Source organism: Triticum aestivum, chromosome 4D (genome assembly GCF_018294505.1).
Source record: "Triticum aestivum cultivar Chinese Spring chromosome 4D, IWGSC CS RefSeq v2.1, whole genome shotgun sequence".
Lineage (NCBI taxonomy): Eukaryota > Viridiplantae > Streptophyta > Magnoliopsida > Poales > Poaceae > Triticum > Triticum aestivum.
Genome location: NC_057805.1, coordinates 224,641,924 through 224,663,821, shown reverse-complemented (window position 1 = coordinate 224,663,821; position 21,898 = coordinate 224,641,924). Strand labels below are relative to the sequence as shown.

Genomic DNA, 21,898 nt, shown 5'->3' with positions numbered 1-21,898 from the left:
CTGCATTAAACCATAGGTGGCAATAGAGCCAAGTGATTAGGCCCAACTTAGAATTCTCCTTCCCAGCTTAGCTTTTAGGGTGCCTCGGTGTCGATGAGAACCTAAATGATGTACGCTTAGGCTTTTAGGGTGCCTCGGCGTCGACAAACCCTAAATGATAAAAGCTTAGCTTTTAGGATGCATCGGTGTCAACAAACCCTAAATGATGAGACCATGATCTTGTTCCTTGACAATAACCAACTTTTTGACCAAACTTTTTTCCTATTTAGAGCGAAACATGGCCCACAACGATGAGGCCGGCGGTTCGGACGGCAAGCAATTCTGGGAGCTGTCCCAGGAGATGGAGGAAGAACCTCACCGCTATGAGGACGCCGCCGCAGAAGACACCGATCCTGACTACACAACCCCTAGTGGCGTCGGGGATGACACCACTGATGGTGCCGCCGAGGATGCCACCACTGATGATGGCGGCGCACGCACAGATGGCAGCCAACCGAAGAGGCAACGGAAGGACAGATGTGCGCCATTGCTATATAAAAAAATTTACTTATGGCGCACAGATGGCAGCCAACCGAAGAGGCCCAGTGATGACCGCAGCTCTCTTCTATGTGATGGTAGTTTAGATGATCGATATCGACTTGTAATGTGAAGACAAACTCGCTACTCGCGGTCTCGAGACTTGTAATGTTCTATCTTTGTTCGGTCTTTTGAATTCGGAGACTAATATGATGAATTGTATTCAGAGACTAATCTTCTATTGTATTCAATGAATCTGCTGTTGCTGTGTGGTGCTGTTTATATTCTGTCCAATAATATATTTTGTAATCTGTGCAAATATCAGAAAAGAAAAAAATCCCTAATATACATACTAATGGCGCATCACCCCAACGTGCGCCATTAGTATGCCAAAGGATACTAATGGCGCATCACCCCGCAGTGCGCCATTAGTATGGCAAAGCACATGGGTAAATATGGCCCCCTGGGAGGCATACTAATGGCGCACCATGGCCTATACTGGTGCGCCATTAGTAAAAAATACTAGTGGCGTGGTACTAGTGGCGCACCAGTAGTGCGCCATTAGTAGGCAAAACTGGTGCACCACTAGTAGGCCTTTTCCTAGTAGTGTGTGTAATAACATAATATAATTTTAATTAATTTTTTATCTAAATGTGTGTACTAACACAATATAAGTTTGACTAATTATTTTTCTAAATGTGTGTACTAACACAATATAATTCAAACACATTTTTTTTCTAAATGTGTGTACTAACACAATATAACTTTAACTAATTTTTAATCTAAATGTGCGTACTAACACAATATAATTTTAACTAATTTATTTTCTAAATGTGTGTACTAACACAATATAATTCAAACAATTTTTTTTCTAAATGTGTGTACTAACACAATATAATTCAAACTAATATTTACCTAGCTAGCTACAATATAATTCAAACCAATATTTTACCTAGCTAGCTATAATATAATTCAGAGTAATATTTTACCTAGCTAACTACAAAATAATTCAAACTCATTCATGCTTACTAAACCCTAATACAAATTTTCTACCGAATTACAATAAAATTGAGATTGGTTTTACCTCTACGGCGTGCCGGCGGAGCGTGCAATCCTCGGAGAGCGCCAGGGGAAGCGGGGAGAGCGACACGGCAGGGTCACCTCCTTTTCCCTTGCATGCATCCTCCTCCTACGTAGGTTGGCTGGCGAGGCACCGGGCAGCGCATCCAAGCCGCATCACCATGACCGCCCTCGCCATGGCCTTGGTCGCCCTCGCCCGCGCCCTGGACGCCCTGGCTAGCTGCATGACTTGCGCCGGCGCCAGTGCCCCGCCCAGCGCCATGAGCCGCGCCATCGGCAAGGCTTGATTTGCATGCCCTCCAGCAGTACCTCTACACCGGATCGTTGCTCTCCGCCTCCATCATTGCCCAGTAGAGGTACTCCACCAGAAGAGAGCGGTTCGGGCGCATGCGGACCTTCTCATCGTCAATGAGACAATAGGCGATGTCGACCGCCTCCTTGTAGAGCATCACAAGGTCAGGGAACCATGAGCATATCTCGTGCAGACGGGGGAGCTTCTCCGCATCGCCGGCAACCACCTGAATGAGGAGTTGTGCCAGCGAAGGAGTGATCTCCATTGCCGATTAGAGATTGTAAGGTGACGGCTGCAGATCGATTGGCGAGGGTAAGGAGAAGGGTGACGGATTTGGGGGAGATGAGGAAGAGACGAAGCGAGAGGAGTGGTGGTGTCCGTGGCGGCTGGCTCGGAGTGGTGGACTGAAGGCGGATGGCTTACTCAATAAGCATGCCGATTTGACTACCGGACGTGGGTGGATGACAAATGGGTTCGCGTGGAAGGGAGCGTGGACCGGGGGAGCGTGGGTTGTTTCCACAAAATGCGAGGGGGTTATACACAAAAAGCAGCGCCACGCGGCGGCAGCAGAGCAAGGGACCATAGAGTATTATGTAAAAGGACCGTACAGTGTTACGTATTCGCATGTGTAGGGACCATACTGTAGAGTAGCGAGACTAAATCGTAGTGCGCCAGAGACTTAGGGGATGAAACGTGTAACTTTCTCCGAAATGAGCTCGCTCGTGGGAGGAGACTGCTCGAACCCGTGTGCTCTTCTGTCACTTGGGGGGTGGCATTCCATCATAATTTTAGTCAACTCCATCTCCTGCAGAAGCTGGCAGCCCGGAATGAGCAGCTTCCCTACTCCAAGAAATTTGCACTACGGGCACCACCAACTCTCCTCAGCTCGGAGGTGATCAATGCGTGTTCAAGCCAGGAAAGAATACTGAGCGAAGGTACTGCAGTTTATGTTGATTGTTTTATCTTGCAGGTATGATCGCAAGTCTTACACTGCCTGAGGGAAGGCAATAGAGCTGCTCCTAATATTGCTAAATTTGCATATGATAATGATGTTTCCTATAATTGAGTTGATGAGCCCCCTGATTTTCTTGTGAATGACCTTCTGAACGATGTAATGACATTGCCAAATCAATAAAATTAGACATATGGCATTCTCCCGAAAGAAAAGAAAAAGTATCAATAAAATTAGACATATGGCATTCTCCCGAAGAAAAGAAAAATTCTCCTTCTCAACTCCGCAGAGTTGAGACGTCCAACCCGGCTCCGACCACTGAGTTGGAGAAGCTGGCAGCTTGACATTCATTTGGAATTACTCGGTATATCATTACAGACAGCAGAGGAGAGAGTTACAGAACAAGAAAGGTTGGGAAAGATTTCACCACAACTGGATTTTGGCGCGAGATTTTTCGCAAATTTTATTGTAAACTTTTTAAAATGTGTATTTAGACAATGGGTGCATATGCACCTACGAGCCATTGCCAATTTCCGGATAATAACAGTCTACAGCTATTGCATTTACAGGTACATATCTAGTAAAACAAGAAAATTATTGAGCTATCTACAAATACTATCCTTTTGTCGTGGAGATTCAGAACACATCAAGGGAGGGCCGGGAGATCCTATCATCTTCCAGTAGCTCATATGGATCAATGTATGGTGGTGGCGCGACTGGTTTCTTGCTCCCGTCGTGTACAAAGCTTTGCCCAAAATACTGCAATGAGAAATCCAGGACAAGCACAGTGTCAGCTTTCTTACATCATGTAAAACTTCAAAGATGCACTTTCGGTCAACTCAAAATGTTGTCAAAATCATAGACAGAAATCTCCCTTCGTGTATTATTAGATGATGAAGCACAAGAGACAAGAGAGCACTGAAAAGAACAGAAATTATATATTGTTTATGCTTTCTGCTATTATTTCGTTTCTTGTATAGTTCCAGTATCTAGGGAAGAAAATGTTCCCAACAAGCTTGTGCATCGTCCCATGACTGCTCTGCGATCACTCAGTTTATGATTCGGTTTAAGGAGTTTAACTTGCATTGATTGTACCCCTCCTTTTTCTCTGTGTGATGATGACAATGTGTGGCCACCACTCCAAATTTATCATGTTGAGCACAAGCTCATAATGTCACATCAAACCTTAAGATGTTCAATTGGTTATGTAAACAATATGTAAATAACCAGATCATATCCAACTCTCCTATTCAAGCTGTACAATATAAACATTCAGTGTCAAGAGCCAGAAGCGCTACACAGGGAGATTACGAGCAAAGCACATACTGGAGATAATAAGGTGTGTATTCTGTATTCCAATTGTACCATGCTGAACAAAAATCATATAATGGTCTCAATGTGTTCAATTTGATTTAGATTAACATAATCAGATACTAACTGAAATTGTACAGCGTATATGCACGCCATGTCATAATAGGGTCGACAAATTGCTACAAAACTACACGCAAGTAAATCAGGGGCCAAATACATAATGACTACATGAGCGAGTATGAGCACACAAAGAGATTAGACAGCTTACCAGATAAAGACCAGCAAATAGAGAAACCGTGACAATAATCAGAGGACCAAATGCCAGGAAAAAAGTACCACCAAGTGATAATAACAGCTTTGCCCGTGGTACTAGACCCTGAAAATAGATAAATAGATGATAACAGGTAAGGCTTCCTGGTGATTGTATCATTATCATCTCAGTGTAAACTGATAAGCAATCAGTGGCGACGAAATAGCGAAACATGAATGTTTACTATACAAACTTTCAGACGATTATTTGTATCAAACATTTTGAATCACATATGACAATGAAAGGCTTCAGAATATTCATGCAAAATTACTTTAACTAAGCCTATGCTGATGCCCGTCGACATTGGTTGGGGAACAAGTAATGTGCATAACAAGGAAAAAGGGCAAAAGGTAAAATGGAGCATCAAACAATAAGGGAGACATGCTATAGACCAAGAAATACATGTTGCATAAATGGCCTAGCTGGGGTGCATGATTTCAACTACAGAAAGGAAAATGTACAAGTAATCACTGGGTATTGCAGTAAGCGAGGACACACGGTGCCACACATCATAGACAAACAAAGAGAAAATATAACGGATTACTTTGTTGAGATCATGAACATTATTTCTCAACAGAAACAAGAGCTATGCCGATACAAGGTAGATTTCTCAATGATGGTTAAAAGAACCATGACTATTTTTCGCAAGGAAAAGATTTCAGTGTCTACCCCACAAAAATAGATTATGTGTGTTCATAATTTTATAGGCAGTTCTGTAGTCAGAATGGCTCGCTCTCGCTCCGCCCAGCCCCTCCCTCCTAGCTCCGAGTAGCCCCCCAGCATCGCCGCCGTCGAATACCCGCCGGTAGCCCTCCCTCCCCTAGCACTCCAGCCCCGCCGCCATCGAATCCCCGCCGGTAGCCCCCCTCCCACCCCTTCCTCCCAGCCCCTTCCCTGTCCTGCCATGGCGTCCTCCAGCGCTGACCCCGCCGACCACGGAGTGACCCTCTCTGACGAACGTGTGTCCTCCAGCGACCGCTAGCTCAACTCAGGGAGCAAGTCCTCTGCGCGCTCCTACTGCAAGGTCGCGCGCCGCCCGGCGGCCCTCCCCACGTCGCTGGCGCCCCTGCCCCTGGCCACGCGCCGGTGCCACCCAGATAGCCTGCTAGGAGCCGCCTCGGTCCCCGCTCCGAGGTGCACCACGTTCCCGGGGCCAACGCGGTCGATGCCGACAGGTTCCAGCAACCAAGGCGCATGAACCGCCGTCGCCGCCCGCGCCAGGCCGATGCGCCCAGCTCCCATCCGCGCCGCCCATCCCTTGAAGAGGTGGCTGGGCTCTGCTTCCGGTGCCTGGACCCCCGCCACCGCATGAGGGACTGCACCAATGACATCAGATGCCGCCGCTGCCTGATCTGCGGCCATGACTCCCGCTCTTGTGACGCCCAGAGCCAAGATGCGGAGCGCCGCCCCCGCGCTTCGCCTGGCAACTCCCGGCCGGTTGCTGTCGAGCCTCCTCGCCCCCAGGCCACACTCCTGCCCCCGCCTCCGCAAGCAACTCCAACAGCACTGTTGCCTGATGTCCGCCCGCCCAAGCCGGAGCGCGTCATCGTCCCACACACCATGGAGATGGAGGAGACGGAACAGGTCCTGGCTCGCGCGCTGGTGGCCTCCGTCACTGGCAATCGCCCGCACGTCTCCGCCAACGAGGTCGGCGCGGCGCTCTACGACTCCTTCAGGCTGGTCGACGGGGACTTCACCGTGCACGCGCATCATCCGGAGGACTTCCTGATCCTCTTTGGCTCCCAGGCTGCCATGGACCGCCTCGCCGGCGAGCACTTCATCCGCTCGCCCCGCTTCTCCCTCTCGATGCGCCCATGGAGCAAGCTTGCCCACGCTGGCTCCGGCGAGTTCGAGTACCGCGTCAAGCTTGAACTCCGCGGCATTCCTGCTCAAGCCTGGCACCTCTCACTGCCGAGCACATCCTTGGGAGGAGCTGTGGGATCGAGCGCCTCCATCCCCAGACTCGTTCCCGCGCCGACCTCGCCACTTTCCGTCTGTCTGGGCGCACGCATGACCCTGCCGACATTCGCCGCGTCGCCGTTCTGGAGGTCGTCGAGCAAACCCCCGCGCGCCTTAGCACCGACGCGCCGTCCATCAGAACGGTCACCTTCCCCATCTCCATCGCCATCGTTCGCACCGAGATGATCAGAACTGCACATCCTAGCGTGCCGACGGGTCCAGGCCCGGACCGGAACAGGGGCACCGGCAACGGGCCAGGCCATGGCCATGGCCATGGACGCGCGCGCCGCTGCGCCGATGCTAAGGCGCAAGCCGCCGGCCGCGGCGATGGCATGGCGGTCGACAGCCTCGGCTGACGCGCCGGAGACCAAACCTCCCACGCGAATGGTGTGGCCATTGCGACGGGGTGGCCCGCTCCGCTCGGCGCGACGACGCGTACGGCTGTCCAACCACGGAACGGTATGCTACCATGGCCGGTCAGCATGGAGCCCACCGCCGTCGTTACCGTGCCAGAAAAGGAAAGATAAGCTTACTTTACCCGTGGGACAGACATGCAGTGCTGTCGCCGCCCCCTGATGGCGCACAGCCAGGCTCGACAGGGACAACCGGCAGCGTGCCAGTGGCTACGGCAGCATTGGATCCATTCAGAATTTTGAATTTGGCGGCCACCCACGAGCCCGAGGACGATCGCGCGGGGCCGCCAACTGCCTCACCTGATCCTTCGGCCTGTCGGGACCTGGCCGTGCTCAACGAGCTTCATGCCAGAGCTGACACCCACCTTGTCGGGATAAAGTGGTGTTTCCCCCACAACCGATCCCAAGGTGGAGCCAACCCCGTGTGCTGACTAGTCCTCGCCCCCGTCCGCGCACGCTGGGACGGACCGCACGGTGCACGAGCTTCGCGCCACTTTTCCCGCCCGCGCATTGGTGACCCCACCCTTGGACAGATTGCTACCGCCATCCCCGGACCAACGGGACCCGCAGACGCCCATGCAGAATCCCATGGCCCCGGTCTCACCCGGGCCCACTGGGGCTCTCCACCAACCCCGAGCAGGCACGTCAGAGCATGCATGGGTCTGGGCCAGGCCGCTTCGCTTCCCCACCAATAATCATGCGTCAATCCCGCAGATGTGCACCTGTCGCTCGCTCATGGACGCTAGGGGACTTTCTAGCCGCTGCCACCAAGGAGCTCAACGCTGCTTTGTCGGCGCCAGGGAAGAGGTCCCGTCATCCTCTTGATTTCACCCCCCGCCATGGCCGCTCAGCTGCCGCTACGCCCACGACCGCTGCTCCTCCCACCGCCGCAAGACGCGCACAAGTGCAAGTCCTTCGCACGGTTGGAATTGTCGGGACCAATCAGAAGATCTCGGCCGCGGAGGTGAAGGCATACGACGATCTGTTCGCGGCGCCCATCCCGCTGTCGGTGCTTACGGCCATCGCTGCGCTGGTCGATTGTGAGATCCCAGCTTACCTTGTGGTGCAGCCGACTACCCCGGCGCGTGTCGACATTGCGTGCGAGACTTAGGCCCCCCTAGACGTCCGCTCCCGTCGATCCAATCTTTATGGATCACGGCCTCAAGACCGTGGTATGGAATGTGCGCGGTCTCAACGCATGCATGCGGCGCCACGCTATTCGCATGTTGCTTGACACAACTGATGCCTCCATTGTATGCTTGCAAGAAACGAAGATGGAGTTGATCTGCTCGTCCGTTGTTCTTGACACGCTTGGTTTGGAGTTTGACGATTGCACATACCTCCCGGCCCAGGGCACGCGCGGCGGTGTTCTCCTTGCGTGGAAAAGCGGGGCTGTGACTATCACGACCCCTTTGTTCACCACCAACACGATCTCTGTCTGTGTCGCCACGGCCGCCGGCACGCCGTGGTGGATCACAGTTGTATACGAACCCCGGGATGATGCGGCCAAGGTCGCCTTCCTGGAGGAGCTGCGCGAGTTCAGAGCGGACTGCCCCGGACCATGGATGCTTTGCGGTGACTTCAACCTCATCCTCTGCTCCGAGGACAAGAATACGAGCAACCTCAATAGACGCATGATGGGCAAATTTCGCCGCCTAGTCAACGATCTCGCACTCAAGGAGGTATACCTCAACGTGCGAAGATACACGTGGTCAAACGAGCAATCACCACCGACCCTGGTGCACCTCGATCGTGTGTTGTGCACCTCGGACTGGGAGGACGGGCACAACAAATGCCACCTGAGGTGCCTCGCGTCTGTTGTGCCAGATCATTGCCCCTTGCTGCTGGATTGCGCCCGTGATGCACCGCAGGTTCCACTTCGAGGACCATTGGTTGTGTTTGGATGGATTCCACGATACGGTGGCCGCGGCATGGGGCTCCATTCACGACATCGACCCCTTCCACCGCCTGATGTTGCGTCTCCATGCCACTGTGCGTAGCTTGATGAGTTGGAGCGCCAAAGCGGTTGGCTACATAAAGACCAAGCTGGCCATTGCTAGAGAGCTCATTGCGCGTTTCGACAAGGCCCAAGAGGACCGCATCCTCACGCCCTCGGAGGACTGGCTGCGCAAACAACTGAAGGTTTTGTACCTTGGGCTCGCGTCCCTTGAACGGGCGATCGCCAGACAGCGCGCCCGCATTGCTAACCTCAAAGACGGTGATGCCAACACCGCCTTCTTCCACAGGCAATGCTCCTTTCGACAGCAGAAAAACCGTGTCTTCAACCTCTCCGTGAATGGCACTGTGCTCACAGATCACGATGAGATGGCCGAGGCTGTATTCCGGCACTATGACACATTGCTTGGTACTGCTGTCGAGCGCGATCACACGTTGGGCCTATCGCAACTTATCGAGGGTAGCGATCTCTCCGACCTCGATGCACCCTTCTGCCCGGCGAAGATCTGGGACTGTGAAGCGCCTTCCTACGCGCAAGGCGCCAGGGCCCGACGGCTATGCTGCTGAATTCCTCCGCACGTGCCGGAGCATCGTCAAGCAGGACTTCATGGATGTGTTCCGGCAGCTTTTCGAGCTGCGTGGCCATGGCTTCTGCAAGCTTAACCGGGCCCTCCTCACGCTGTTGCCGATGCGCGCCGATGCCCAGGAGTTGCGCGACTACCGCCTGATATGCCTCATTCATCTCGTGGCCAAGGTATTCGCCAAGGCCCTCTTGCTTCGGCTCGCTCCAAAGCTTGACCGCATTGTCAGCCGCAATCAAAACGCATACATCATCGAACAGAGCCTTCATGACAACTCCGTGCTCATCAGGCAATCGCTCAAACTGTTGAGCCAACTAGGGGCCCCTAGGGTGATGCTTAAGCTCGACCTCACGCGCGCATTCAACTCCATCTCCTGGCCGTTCCTCTTTGAGGTCTTGCGCCAATATGGGTTTGGGGATCGCTTCCTCGAGTGGATCGCCATCCTCCTGTCCTCGGCTAGCACCCGTGTCTTGATGAACGGTGTACCAGGCCCACCGATATGGCATAAGGGAGGGTTGCGGCAGGGTGACTCCTTGTCCCCGCAGCTGTTCGTGCTCATGGTCGGCTGATGCGGCGCGCCCATGAAACGGGTATCCTCCAGCCGCTGCATCCTCAGAGGCCGATACCGGCTATATCTCTATAAGCCGACGACGTCATGCTCTTTTGCCATGCCATAGAGAGCGACGTGACCGCAGCCAAGGAAATCCTTGCCCTGTTTGGCAATGTCTTGCCTGAAGGTGAACTACGCCAAGAGCTCGGCCATGGTTCTGATGGGGACCAGACTGCCTCCGAGATGATCATCAGCTTGGGATATCCGACCGCCAAGATCCCGGTCACCAACCTCGGCATCCCCCTGGCGATGCGTCGCCCCTCCGCCGGGCAGCTATAGCCCCTTGTCGACAAGGTTGCTGGCCGCTTGCCCACCTGGAAAGCATGGCTCATGAACAGAGCCGGCAGGCTGGCCCTCGTCAAGTCCGTCCCTGCGCCATCCTGGTGCACCAACTGCCTGTGTTGCCCCCTCCCCCCAAGAAAACCCTGCAGCGGCTCGAGAAGATACAGAGAGGTTTCCTATGGGCCGGGTGAACTGCTACCAACGGAGGGCACTGCCATGTCAACTGGCGCCATGTCTACTGCCCCCTCGAGCTCGGCGGCCTTGGAGTTCACGACCTCGAGCGCGCGGGTCTCGCGCTTAGGTTGCGGTGGCTATGGTTCTCGCGAACGGACACAGGACGCGCCTGGCAGAGGCTGGACCTCCAATTCTCCAGCAACGAGCGCACACTGTTCTCTGCTTCCACCTACATGACCATTGGAAACGGCCTGAACGCCCTATTCTGGGAGGATCGCTGGCTCAATGGGCGCTCAGTTGGCGAGCTCATGCCTTTGCTCTACAACTACACCCCCAAACACCGGCGCAAGGTCGGAACGGTGACCGAAGGCCTTAACAGCAATGCATGGGCCCGCGACATTCATGGTGTCCTCGGCATCCATGAGATTGCCCAGTACCTGCAGCTCTGGCAACTCGCGCAGCATACCACGCTTACCGACGTCCCTAACCAGCTGATCTGGAAGGGGTCCGCGAGCAGCATCTACTCGGCACAATCTTGCTACGCATCCACCTTCCAAGGATCAACGCACGGCTACTCCTGGAAGCTGATTTGGAAGACTTGGGCGCCACCTCAGGTCAAGTTCCTCCATTGGTTTGCCAATCTGGACCGTTGCTGAACTGCCGACCGTCTGGCCTGCCACGGGCTGCAGCATCATCCGCGCTGCCTACTCTACGATCAGGCACCGGAAATGCTCCGGCACCTGCTGCTCGACTGTCCCTTCTCCAGACAGGCATGGCACGAGACCCTGGCCTAGCTTCGCACACCAGCGCCGATTCCCAACCAGGAGCCCACCCTCACGGACTGGTGACAGCACGCCGCAGGCACAACGCAAGGCCCTACAATCCGTCGCACTACTCGTACCGTGGATGGTCTAGAACCATAGAATAGCTGCGTCTTCGACAACGCAGCACCCTCCCTAGGCACGCTCATGGACAGGATCAAGGAGGAAGCCTGTTCCCGGGCCAAGGCTGGAGCAGCAGGCCTTAGAGTAGTCCTGCCTCCTTCATGGGATGTGCACTGAGCGTTGTATCCCGATCCTCGATTGTTCGTCCTCGGACGACTGTAACTGACTTACTACCTTTTCAATGAAAAGAAACGCAAAGGACTTTTGCGTTTTCTCGAAAAATAATTGTATAGGCTTCCTGGTGCGAAGCACCCCATGGACATCACCATGGTTCCTGCACCAACACCCCAAGCACAAAGTGGACCTATGACACGAGCACAAGCACGTGCCATAAAAAACGAGGTGATTTCACTCCTACTTGAGTTTGCCTTCCAATTGAATGATACATGGGTTCTGTTAAGCTTCATGCACTAGCCAACGCAATCAAAAGTCCGAATTGATAGGGCTAGGCAATCCACATATACACTTTAACACCCCCTCTCATGTGTGACGCGGGAAGTCAACACGTAAATATACTCAGAAGTATGACTTAAGAGGCCTACACGTGGACACGGAGGGGGCAGCAACAACTTATAGCTATGACTTCAACTCAAGAGCTTAGGCTTTGATACCATCTTAAGCTTCATGCACTAGCCAACGCAACCAAAAGTCCAAATTGATAGAAAGGGCTAGCCAATCCACATATACACTTCAACAGGTTCTACCTCAATCCAGAATGTACGAAGGCATGGACCTAGAAGAAGCAAGGATGGAACCCCAAGACTCAAGCGAGTAGCGGAAGCATGAAGAAAGAGAAAAGGAGTTGTGCAGACTTTGCACAACAAGGTTAGAATAGCACTATGGATAATTGTATTATCTCTCAATTATCATCTTGTAGTGCGAAAATTATACATCAGATTTTTAGTTTTTTGGTTCAATTCTTGATGTTCACCGGTTATGAAGAGAAGAGTGTTGTCAAGCACCTTAATGATTAATTCTTTTTAAGCATCGCCTAACTAAACATGACTTTGCTTGGGGATTGCATGATACTCTACATGAAAAAGAGAATTAGCAGCTAAGTTTTTCCGATAAAGTTAGTACTCCCTCCGTCCCAAAATTCTTGTCTTAGATTTGTCTAAATACGGATGTATCAAGTTTAACACGGATGATGTGGTGCTAGTTGACGATAGTCGGACGGGGGTAAATAGGAAGTTAGAGTTATGGAGACAATCCTTGGAATCGAAAGGGTTTAGGCTTAGTAGAACTAAAACCGAGTACATGATGTGCGGTTTCAATACTACTAGGTGTGAGGAGGAGGTTAGCCTTGATGGCCAGGTGGTACCTCAGAAGGACACCTTTCGGTATTTGGGGTCAATGCTGCAGGAGGATGGGGGTATTGATGAAGATGTGAACCATCGAATCAAGGCCGGATGGATGAAGTGGCGCCAAGCTTCTGGCATTCTCTGTGACAAGAGAGTGCCACAAAAGCTAAAAGGCAAGTTCTACAGGACGGCGGTTGGACCCGCAATGTTGTATGGCGCTGAGTGTTGGCCGACTAAAAGGCGACATGTTCAACAGTTAGGTGTGGCGGAGATGCGTATGCTGAGATGGATGTGTGGCCACACGAGGAAGGATAGATTCCGGAATGATGATATACGAGATAGAGTTGGGGTAGCACCAATTGAAGAGAAGCTTGTCCAACATCGTCTGAGATGGTTTGGGCATATCCAGCGCAGGCCTCCAGAAGCTCCAGTGCATAGTGGACGGCTAAAGCGTGCGGAGAATGTCAAGAGAGGGCGGGGTAGACCGAATTTGACATGGGAGGAGTCCGTTAAGAGAGACCTGAAGGATTGGAGTATCACCAAAGAGTTAGCTATGGACAGGGGTGCGTGGAAGCTTGCTATCCATGTGCCAGAGCCATGAGTTGGTTGCGAGATCTTATGGGTTTCACCTCTAGCCTACCCCAACTTGTTTGGGACTAAAGGCTTTGTTGTTGTTGTTGACGGATGTATCAAGTCACATTTTAGTATTAGATACATCCATATCTAGACAAATCTAAGACAAGAATTTTGGGACGGAGGGAGTAGTAATTTTATCTTATTGGCAATGGAGAGTTGGGTCTACACTAATACAAATGTAACCATGTTTCTATAGGCAGCGAAGTGGGAAATTATTAAATTATTATGATAGTTACTCTTATCAATTTTTATAGGGTCGAAGTGGCAAATTATTGAAGCAGCACAAAGGTTGTGGAGGAGCAACTCCACCTTGCTGCTACAATGTGTACAACACAAGTATTGAAGGAACAACTTCAACGTGTTGCGCTAGATATCGCTCGAGGCGAATGTAGGCCGATATGGCAGCAAGAGTTCAATCCAGAACTCCTAGAGCACAAGATCTACTCCGAGATCTTAGATAAGAACAACAAGTTCTATTATAGGTAGTGGGTACATAGTCTGGGTTACAAAGTAGAGGTGAGGACCTCTACTTATAGGGCTTTGGGAAGCCTTCACATACTTCTACTTATAGCTGGAACACTCTAGAAAACATTATTTAGGATTCACCATTCTACTCACAGCTACTTATAACTAGAGAACTCTAGAAACAGGAGGTAGGGTAATGAAAAGAAAAAAAATACTACACTAGAGTGGAAGCATCTAGAAGTAGCCAGAAAAATCTGATATATGATTTTTTTTCTCATCTAGTGTTCCTCATCATTCTCCCCCGGTTGTTTGGAACTTGCCCTCGAGTTATCTTCATAGAGCGCTTCTTCTGGATGGTAGAGAGTCAAGTCCGCAACACTGAAAGTGTTGGATATGCCATGTCGCTTGGAAGATCTATCACATAAGCATTATCATTTATCTTCCTCATGATAGAGAAGGGCACATACCTTCGCTGCCTAAGCTTCCCCTTAACACCTAAAGGCAGACTCTCTTTTCGGAGGTAGACCATCACCTTATCACCAACTTGGAATGATTTTGGCCCCCTTTCGCAATCAACAAGTTGTTTATATTTCTGATTTTGTGCTTCCAGACCACCACGAATCTCTTCAAATAACTCGATGTAATTATCAGCAAAGGACAATGCTGATTTTGAGTTTCCCCTTGATGGTAGCTTCACCAGGTCCACCACATGTGTTAGAACTTTAGTGTCGACGATGAAAAAAAGGACTCCTTCCTGTGGATCTATGCTTGGAGTTATTGTAGGAGAACTCTGCAAGAGATAGAGCCAAATCCCATTGTCCCCTTCTTTCTACACAAATGCAACGGATCAGGTTACCCAAAAACTTGTTCACCACTTCCGTTTGTCCATCTGTTTGTGGATGAGCAATGCTAGAAAATTTCAATTTAGTGTTGAATTGCTTCCACAAAGTGAGCCAAAATGCAGCAAGAAACTTGCTATCACGGTCTGAGACAATGGACCTTGGAACTCCATGATGTCTGACCACTTCTCGAAAGAATAGGTTTGCCACATGATGAGCATTCGTTGTCTTGCGGCATGGGATGAAATGAGCCATCTTAGAGAATCTATCCACGACCACAAATACAGCATCACTTCCTCGTCTTGTTCTTGGCAAGCCCAAGACGAAGTCCATAGAGATGTCCTCCCATGGAGCAACAGGAACAGGCAAAGGCATGTATAACCCTGTGTTCTGGACTTGGCCTTTGCAGGTTTGACATATGGGGCACCGCTGAACAAACTGGCCAGCATCTCTCTTTAGTTGTGGCCAAAAGTAGCGAGCTTCCAGGTTATCGATAGTTTTGTCCCGTCCAACATGGCCACTAAGATCACTTGAATGGAGTTCTCTAATTAGTTTGTCACGCAGAGAACTCCTTGGGATGCACAAACGGTCATTTTTTAAGAGATAGCCATCCTGCACCAAATAGTTGTCACCTAATGGCTGGCCCTGATGTGCTTCACCCAAACATGGCCAAAGTCTACATCATCCTCATACAACTCCTTTATTTGATCCATGCCTGAAAGTTCAGCTTCAAAAGAAGTCAAGAGGCATGCACGACGACTCAAAGCATCGGCCACTCGGTTAGTTGTCCCAGATTTATGCACAATGAGATAGTTAAACCTCTCCAGATATGCTGCCCATCTCGCTAGCATGCGGTCAACATGCTTTTGATTTCTAAAATGCTTCAAGGATTGATGGTCACTATATACAATGAACTCTTTAGGCAGCAAATAAACTTCCCAAGTTTTCAAGGCTCTGAAAATGGCATACAATTCTTGTTGATAGGTAATCCATTTCTGTCTAGCTTTGCTTAACTTCTCACTAAAGAAAGCAATGGGCTTCCTTTCTTGAGATAGAACAGCTCCAATGCCTACTCCACTTGCATCACACTCCAACTCAAAAGTCTTGATGAAATCGGGTAGCACCAAGACAGGAGCTTGTGAGAGTTTTTGCTTGATCTCATTGAAACTAGTTTCAGCCGCTTCTGACCATTGGAACTTTCCTTTCTTCGGGCACTCGGTAATTGGTGCCATGATAGTGTTGAAATTCTTCACAAATCGTCTATAGAAAGTTGCAAGGCGATGAAAACTTCTTACCTCAGAAACTACACTAGAGTGGAAGCATCTAGAAGTAGCCAAACAAATCTGACATATGATTGTTTTTCTCATCTAGTGTTCCTCATCAATTATTATATAAATGCAACCATGTTTTAAAATCGTGTTTTTATCAACTTGACTTGGCCCACCATATTGAAGTCCCGGCTTCGCCTTTGGATCTGGACCCCCTATGCTCAAATCCTGGCTTTGCCCCTGGACGTGTCGTTCGCTGATGCACTCATGTCATAAAACTAAGTCCAAAGCTCAATCTCATGGTCTTTACATTACAAATTCCATATGCACCTTGGGAGGACATAAACATGGATTTCGTACTTGGCTTGCCTAGAACTAGCAATGGAAAGGACTCGATTTTTGTGGTTGTTGATAGATTCTCAAAGATGGCACATTTTATTCCATGTAACAAGAGCAACGATGCTTCACACATTATGTAGGGAAATATTGCGTTTGGATGAGTGCCCGGGACAATTGTCTTAGACCGTGATATCAAATTCTTGAGCTACTTTTGGAAGACAGTATGCGCCAAGCTAGGAATCAAGCTATTGTTCTCCTCAGCATATAATCCTCAAACCGATGGCCAAACGGGGGTGGTCAACCGCACACTCTCCACCCTCCTTCGCGTACTCATCAAGAACCTCAAGGAGTGGAAAGGCTGTGTGCCCATCATTGAGTTCACCTACAACCGTCCAAGACATACAACAACGTTGAAGTCGCCATTGGAGGTTGTCTATGACTTCAACCCCTTGTCGTCATGGGACATACTTTCGCTTCCTCTACAAGAGTGTGCCAGTATGGAGGCAAGCGACCGAGTCGAGTTCATGAAAAGGTGCATGAAGATATAAGGACCACCATTGAGCGTCAAGTCCACAAGCATGCTACCAAGATCAACATCACCAAGAAGCCAATGGTGTTCCAACCCGGAGATCTTGTTTGGTTACATCTTTGCAAAGACTGCTTTCCGGACGAGCACAAATCCAAGCTTCTACCTCGAGCCGATGGTCCCTTCAAAGTCCTAGAAAGGATACAACAACGCTTACAAGATAGACATCCCACTCGACAAGTACTCGGTGAGCAACACCTTCAGTGCCGCCGACTTGGCTCCATTCCATGGCGATGAGGTTTTCGATCCGAGGACGAATCTTCCCCAAGGAGGGGGAGGGATATGGTGCAGGGCAGCACATGGATCACCATGGATCCTACACCAATCCCACAAGTGCCAATTGGACCAAAGCCTAAAGCCCGTGCAAGTGCCAAACCAAGGTGAATTCACTCGCTTCAAACTTTCTATGCATTCATTTGAGACAACCTCAATCTGACACCCTATGCATACTGAGGTACTAAGGATTCATCCATGAAGAAGTGAGGGTAGAAGGCCAAGCAAAGAGAAGGCACAAGGAGAAAAGTTGTTGAGCTACACGAGCCAGATAGTCCAGCCAAGAAGCCGGACTGTCCAGCATGAATCCCGGAGACATTAGAAGCTAAATACATGTAGTCTGGCGTGTCGTCCGACCACTTGCCTGACTATCTTGCCCCTGAAGATTGACTGGTGCTTCTAAAGCCTGTGCCAGCCCGGAGCCGCACCAGCGTAAGCAAACGGACTGTCCGGCTTGCTTCTCGAACTGTCCGGTCTGAACCCAGACTATTCGGCTTGATTCCCGGACTGTCCGACCCTTGCATGCAGATCTAGCCAATAGGCCATGTATCCCCTCTCTTACCTACCCCCTTTCGTCCCTTAGCTATATAAAGATACCTTGGACTCAAATTACGATTAGCAAAGCATTTAGATAAAACTTGAGAGGGCATTGCTCATCTATCCTCTCTTTTGGAGATCAAGGCCTCCACAAGGAGAAGAACCCTTGTGGTTAATCAAGACCTCCATATCATTTGGATTGGAGAAGATCTACCTCTCAAGACCCCTCTTCTCTTAGAGATTTGGAAAGAACTTTACCTTGTTTCCTTGTTCCTTTTGTTGGTTGTGGATCTTGATTTGTCTCATACTTTGGATGCTTTGAGAGGACGCGTGATGTGAACCTTGTTCATTAGTATTATTCTTCTTGAGTTTCTTGTGTTCTTTGCGTTTTGCTCCTTGCCACCTTCAAATTGTGAGGATTGGGACAAACCTAGGCCTTTGTCCTACATCACAGTTTTACCATCTGCAGATAACAAAGCATCTGGAGGACAAAAAAATCTACAAGTCAAAGATACCACTAAAAGTTAAAAAGATAATACAGGGTATCTTCGCCGAGGTACGGTTCTAACAAATGATAATCTGCTCGACACAATTTGCAGGGAAGTAAGAAGTGTTATTTTTTCATCATGACGAGACAATTGAGCATGTTTTCTTTCAATGCACTTTTGCGCGCTCTACATGGTCAATCATGCGTCCAACTTGTATCCTCCTCGCAAGGTTGCTAACATGTATAGTCACTGGCTTGATGGTATAACTCACAAGTTTAATGCACTTACAAGGGTGGGAGTGTCTGTTTTATTATGGTCAAAGTTCCAAAAGGTGTGCCTTTTGTGAGCTCCTAATCATGTCCACGCGCGAAGCAATGGGAGAATGCATCGCGCCTGTTTATGTGATGAGCCCAACCAGGCAAAGCGCTTTTCCAATCTATGCTCGATTAAGCGTGTGTCAGCAGCGCTACGCACACGTAACCGTTGCTGGGCGAAGAGCAAACAGACCAAAATCGTAGAGGGAAAAGAGGGGTCTGTTGGCCATAATCGCAGCAGCAAAGATATAGGAAAGGGTGGCACGGGCTAGATTTTGATGAGTAAAACGCACACACATCTCTCATGGGCTCCTCACATGATAGGATGTCGAGGCGGCGACTCTGAAGCCGTTGACCCTGACCTTGCGCCGCCCCGACCTCCTCCTCTCGTTGCACCCCGGCACCACAAGCTACTCCTCGACTCGCCACATGCCGCCGACCTCCTCGTCCGAGCCCGAGCTTCTCCTCCTCGTCTCGCTCTCTTCCAACGCGCCCTGCTGGTCAGCTCCAACTCCCCTTTTTCTCTCCTCCCTCTTAGGTGATTGATCCCTTCCCTCTGGTCTAGTCCGTTCCAGTGATATTGCTGTGAGCCTGTGATGTTGATTTTGTGATATGATCTATTGTATTACCTATTAATTTGCTCGATCTCCCTTCTTCTCCTATTTTGTGCTTCTGCTCTGCCATGGGACATGGCTACTATCTATTGCTCCCTAGCCTCCCAGATTTGTCCCATTGGCCTTTCCGTATGAAACGCCTAGGCAGCGCAATAAGCAAGTTGGGTGCAAGTAGGTCCCAAAACCTATAATTAAGCCTAATGCCTTTTTGAACTTCGATTATGGTCGATGAGGCTACGTAGAAATGATATGGTTTTCAATGATAAAATTTCCTGTATTGCAGGTTATCTACCAAAGCATGCACTGGCTCTGTTCCTGGTGTACTCTGCAACACATGGAACATCAACGGTGAAATGATATGGTTTTTGATGATAAAATCTCCTCTATTATGCAGGTTATCTACCAGTGCACGCACTGGCTCTGTTCATGGTGTACTCTGTCCGTGGCTCTGTTCGTGGTGTATTCTACAACCCAATCATTTCTACGTTGACTGATTTTTTTTACAGCTCTGTACGTTGGTTGATATTATTATAAGCAAATACTACAAATGTATTAATCACCAAATTCGGGAATGAAAGCTAAGATTTAACCAGGGAGGGACAAGGTCAGAGACCTCAAGGCCTTCGCTGTTGAGCGCCACGGACCGCTCTCTCTGCCCGTCCGCCCCCGATGCAGCCCTCTCGAACTCCGCCGCCGCCGCACCGACCCCGCGCTTCCTCCCCGCCTCTCCCCCTGGGCCGCCTTCCTCCGCCTCCGCGGCTGCCCCCGACTTCTCCCCGGAAGGGACGGACCCCGCCGCCATACCCCGCCGCCTCAGCTCCTTTGCAAACAGCGACTCGGGCTCGTCCTCCTCGCTCCCCCGGGCTCCACCCCCCTCATCCCCGTCGATGCGGCACCTCACGCGTAGGCGCAGCATGCGCCGTCCACGCGGCCGCAGCGAAGGCGACGGTGTGAGGGCTGGGCGCGCGAGGTGGATCACGGCCAGTTCCATGGACATGGTTTGCTAGCTTCAGTTGGTTGCGTGGCTACGTGATCCCTGCTGCGTCGAGGTCACGGAAGCACAAGTCTGACTAGACTTGGCGACAGGGTGACCCCTCGGCGAGGGTTCTGACCGTCGGTTCGGTGCTGAGATACGCGATTAGGCGGATGGACAATGCGGATCTAGCGGAGGGTTCATGCGGCTGGTGATGATTGAAAGCCGAGGACGCAAGGAAGCGGGACTAATGTATGGTTGTCGTGGTTCGTCGGAGCTCGGAGATGTGCGGGCTCATCTCCAACGATGTGTGTTTTTTACCGCGAAACAACGATTCTTACGGGATAATTTTCTACTCCCTCGATCTTCCTGCAACCCGTAAATTTCTTTCTGCATCCGTTCGCGGACAGAAGAGACGAGTCCGCGGACACAGATTCAAAAGGATGACATTCAACACTAGTTGTATACATTTTGGCAACAACTCAAATCAACCGGACGAAATCCGATCGAATCGGGCGAATTTGGATATAAACACGGCGAATTTCATTAAAGCTAGTATAATTTATACATAAAACCAAATGATATTCCGTTTGATGAACTAATAACCTTAAATTAAAACCCTAAATTATTCTATATTCGACAGTGACCTCATAGGTCATGCCGAGCTGGCCAGCGGCTCCTCCGTCATTGACGCCTAATCCGGCGTCGTCATCGTTATCGGGCGACGGAAGGTGGTGGCGTCGCAGCAGGGCTTCCCGGCGGCCGCCTGACACTCGCGGATATCTCCGCTTCCCCATGTCGTGCACAGTATGGCCGCGGCCACTGAGGACGTCGGCTGGGGGAGAGGGCGGCGGTCGTTGGAGGAGGCATCATTGGCGGCGTCGATCTCAGCGAGGGACCATTCCTCGCCGTACATGGCCATCTCCCCGTCGAGGCGGCGGAGACGGCGCTTGGCCGTCTTCGACATCGTCACCGAGCGGTCCAGGGCCCAGGCGTACGCCAGGTCCGGGTCAGCCGCGATGTGTGGCGGGGGCGTCCAAGTCCACGAACTTGGAACAGCGCGCAGCATTGCGGCTGTCCCGCCCACGCTGCTCCCGGTCGGCGTACTCCTGCACCATCATGGCGCTCCAGGAGGACGAACAGCTCCCGCCGCTGCCGAGGTAGTGCAGAATGCGACCGCACGCCTTGGGCAAGGGCGGCAACGTGTGACGCTCCTCCTTGACGATGCACCGGGGCGGCGGCTGATGTCTACTATGCAACTTTATTTCTTGTAGACTTTGTTGGGCCTCCAAGCGCAGAGTTTTGTAGGACATCAACAAATTCCCCTCAAGTGGATGACCTAAGATTTATTAATCTGTGGGAGGTGTCTGATGAAGATGGTTTCTCTCAAACAACCCTGCAATCAACTACAAGCAATTTCTTCTATCCCCAACACACCCAATACAATGATAAATTGTATAGGTGCACTAGTTCGGTGAAGAGATGGTGATACAACTGTAGTATGGATAGTAGATATAGTTTTTTGTAATATGAAATAATAAAAACAACAAGGTAACAAATAACAAAAGTGAGCATAAACGGTATTGCAATGCTTGGAAATAAGGTCTATGGTTCATACTTTCACTAGTGCAATCTCTTAGCAGTGCTAACATAATTGAATCATATAACAATAGCTCAACGTGCAACAACTAATCACTCTAAAGTTTCTATCGGAGAACGTAGGACGAAGACGTGTATCAACCCCTATGCCTAGATTACCCCAATGTCACCTCAGGAATCCGCAAGTTGATTGCCAGAACATATATCAAGTAACTCAATAGAATACCCCATTGTCACCATGGGTATCCACATGTAAGACACACATCAAGTGATCTCAAAGAGCAAG

The 21,898-nt window shown here is 50.4% G+C and overlaps 1 protein-coding gene across 1 annotated transcript; it reads right to left on the bottom strand.

Annotated features, from left to right (window-relative positions):
- Positions 1 to 3,163: 3,163 nt before the first annotated feature.
- On the bottom strand, positions 3,164 to 20,270 carry LOC123097348 (uncharacterized). The gene is made up of 3 exons (XM_044519070.1): positions 19,654 to 20,270; positions 4,420 to 4,527; positions 3,164 to 3,599 (listed from the first exon to the last, which is right to left on the bottom strand). The coding sequence occupies exons 1-3, from the start codon at positions 20,035 to 20,037 to the stop codon at positions 3,477 to 3,479; spliced, it is 615 nt and encodes a 204-aa protein (XP_044375005.1). The 5' UTR covers positions 20,038 to 20,270; the 3' UTR covers positions 3,164 to 3,476.
- Positions 20,271 to 21,898: the final 1,628 nt, after the last annotated feature.

Excerpts from the sequence above, each read along its gene's own strand:
- LOC123097348 (XM_044519070.1), bottom strand. The coding sequence starts at position 20,037 with ATGTCCATGGAACTGGCCGTGATCCACCTCGCGCGCCCAGCCCTCACA. Across the intron at positions 4,528-19,653 it reads TCAACAGCGAAGGCCTTGAG|GGTCTAGTACCACGGGCAAA; the intron begins GTCTCTGACCTT and ends ATCTATTTTCAG. Across the intron at positions 3,600-4,419 it reads TATTTGCTGGTCTTTATCTG|TATTTTGGGCAAAGCTTTGT; the intron begins GTAAGCTGTCTA and ends TTCTCATTGCAG.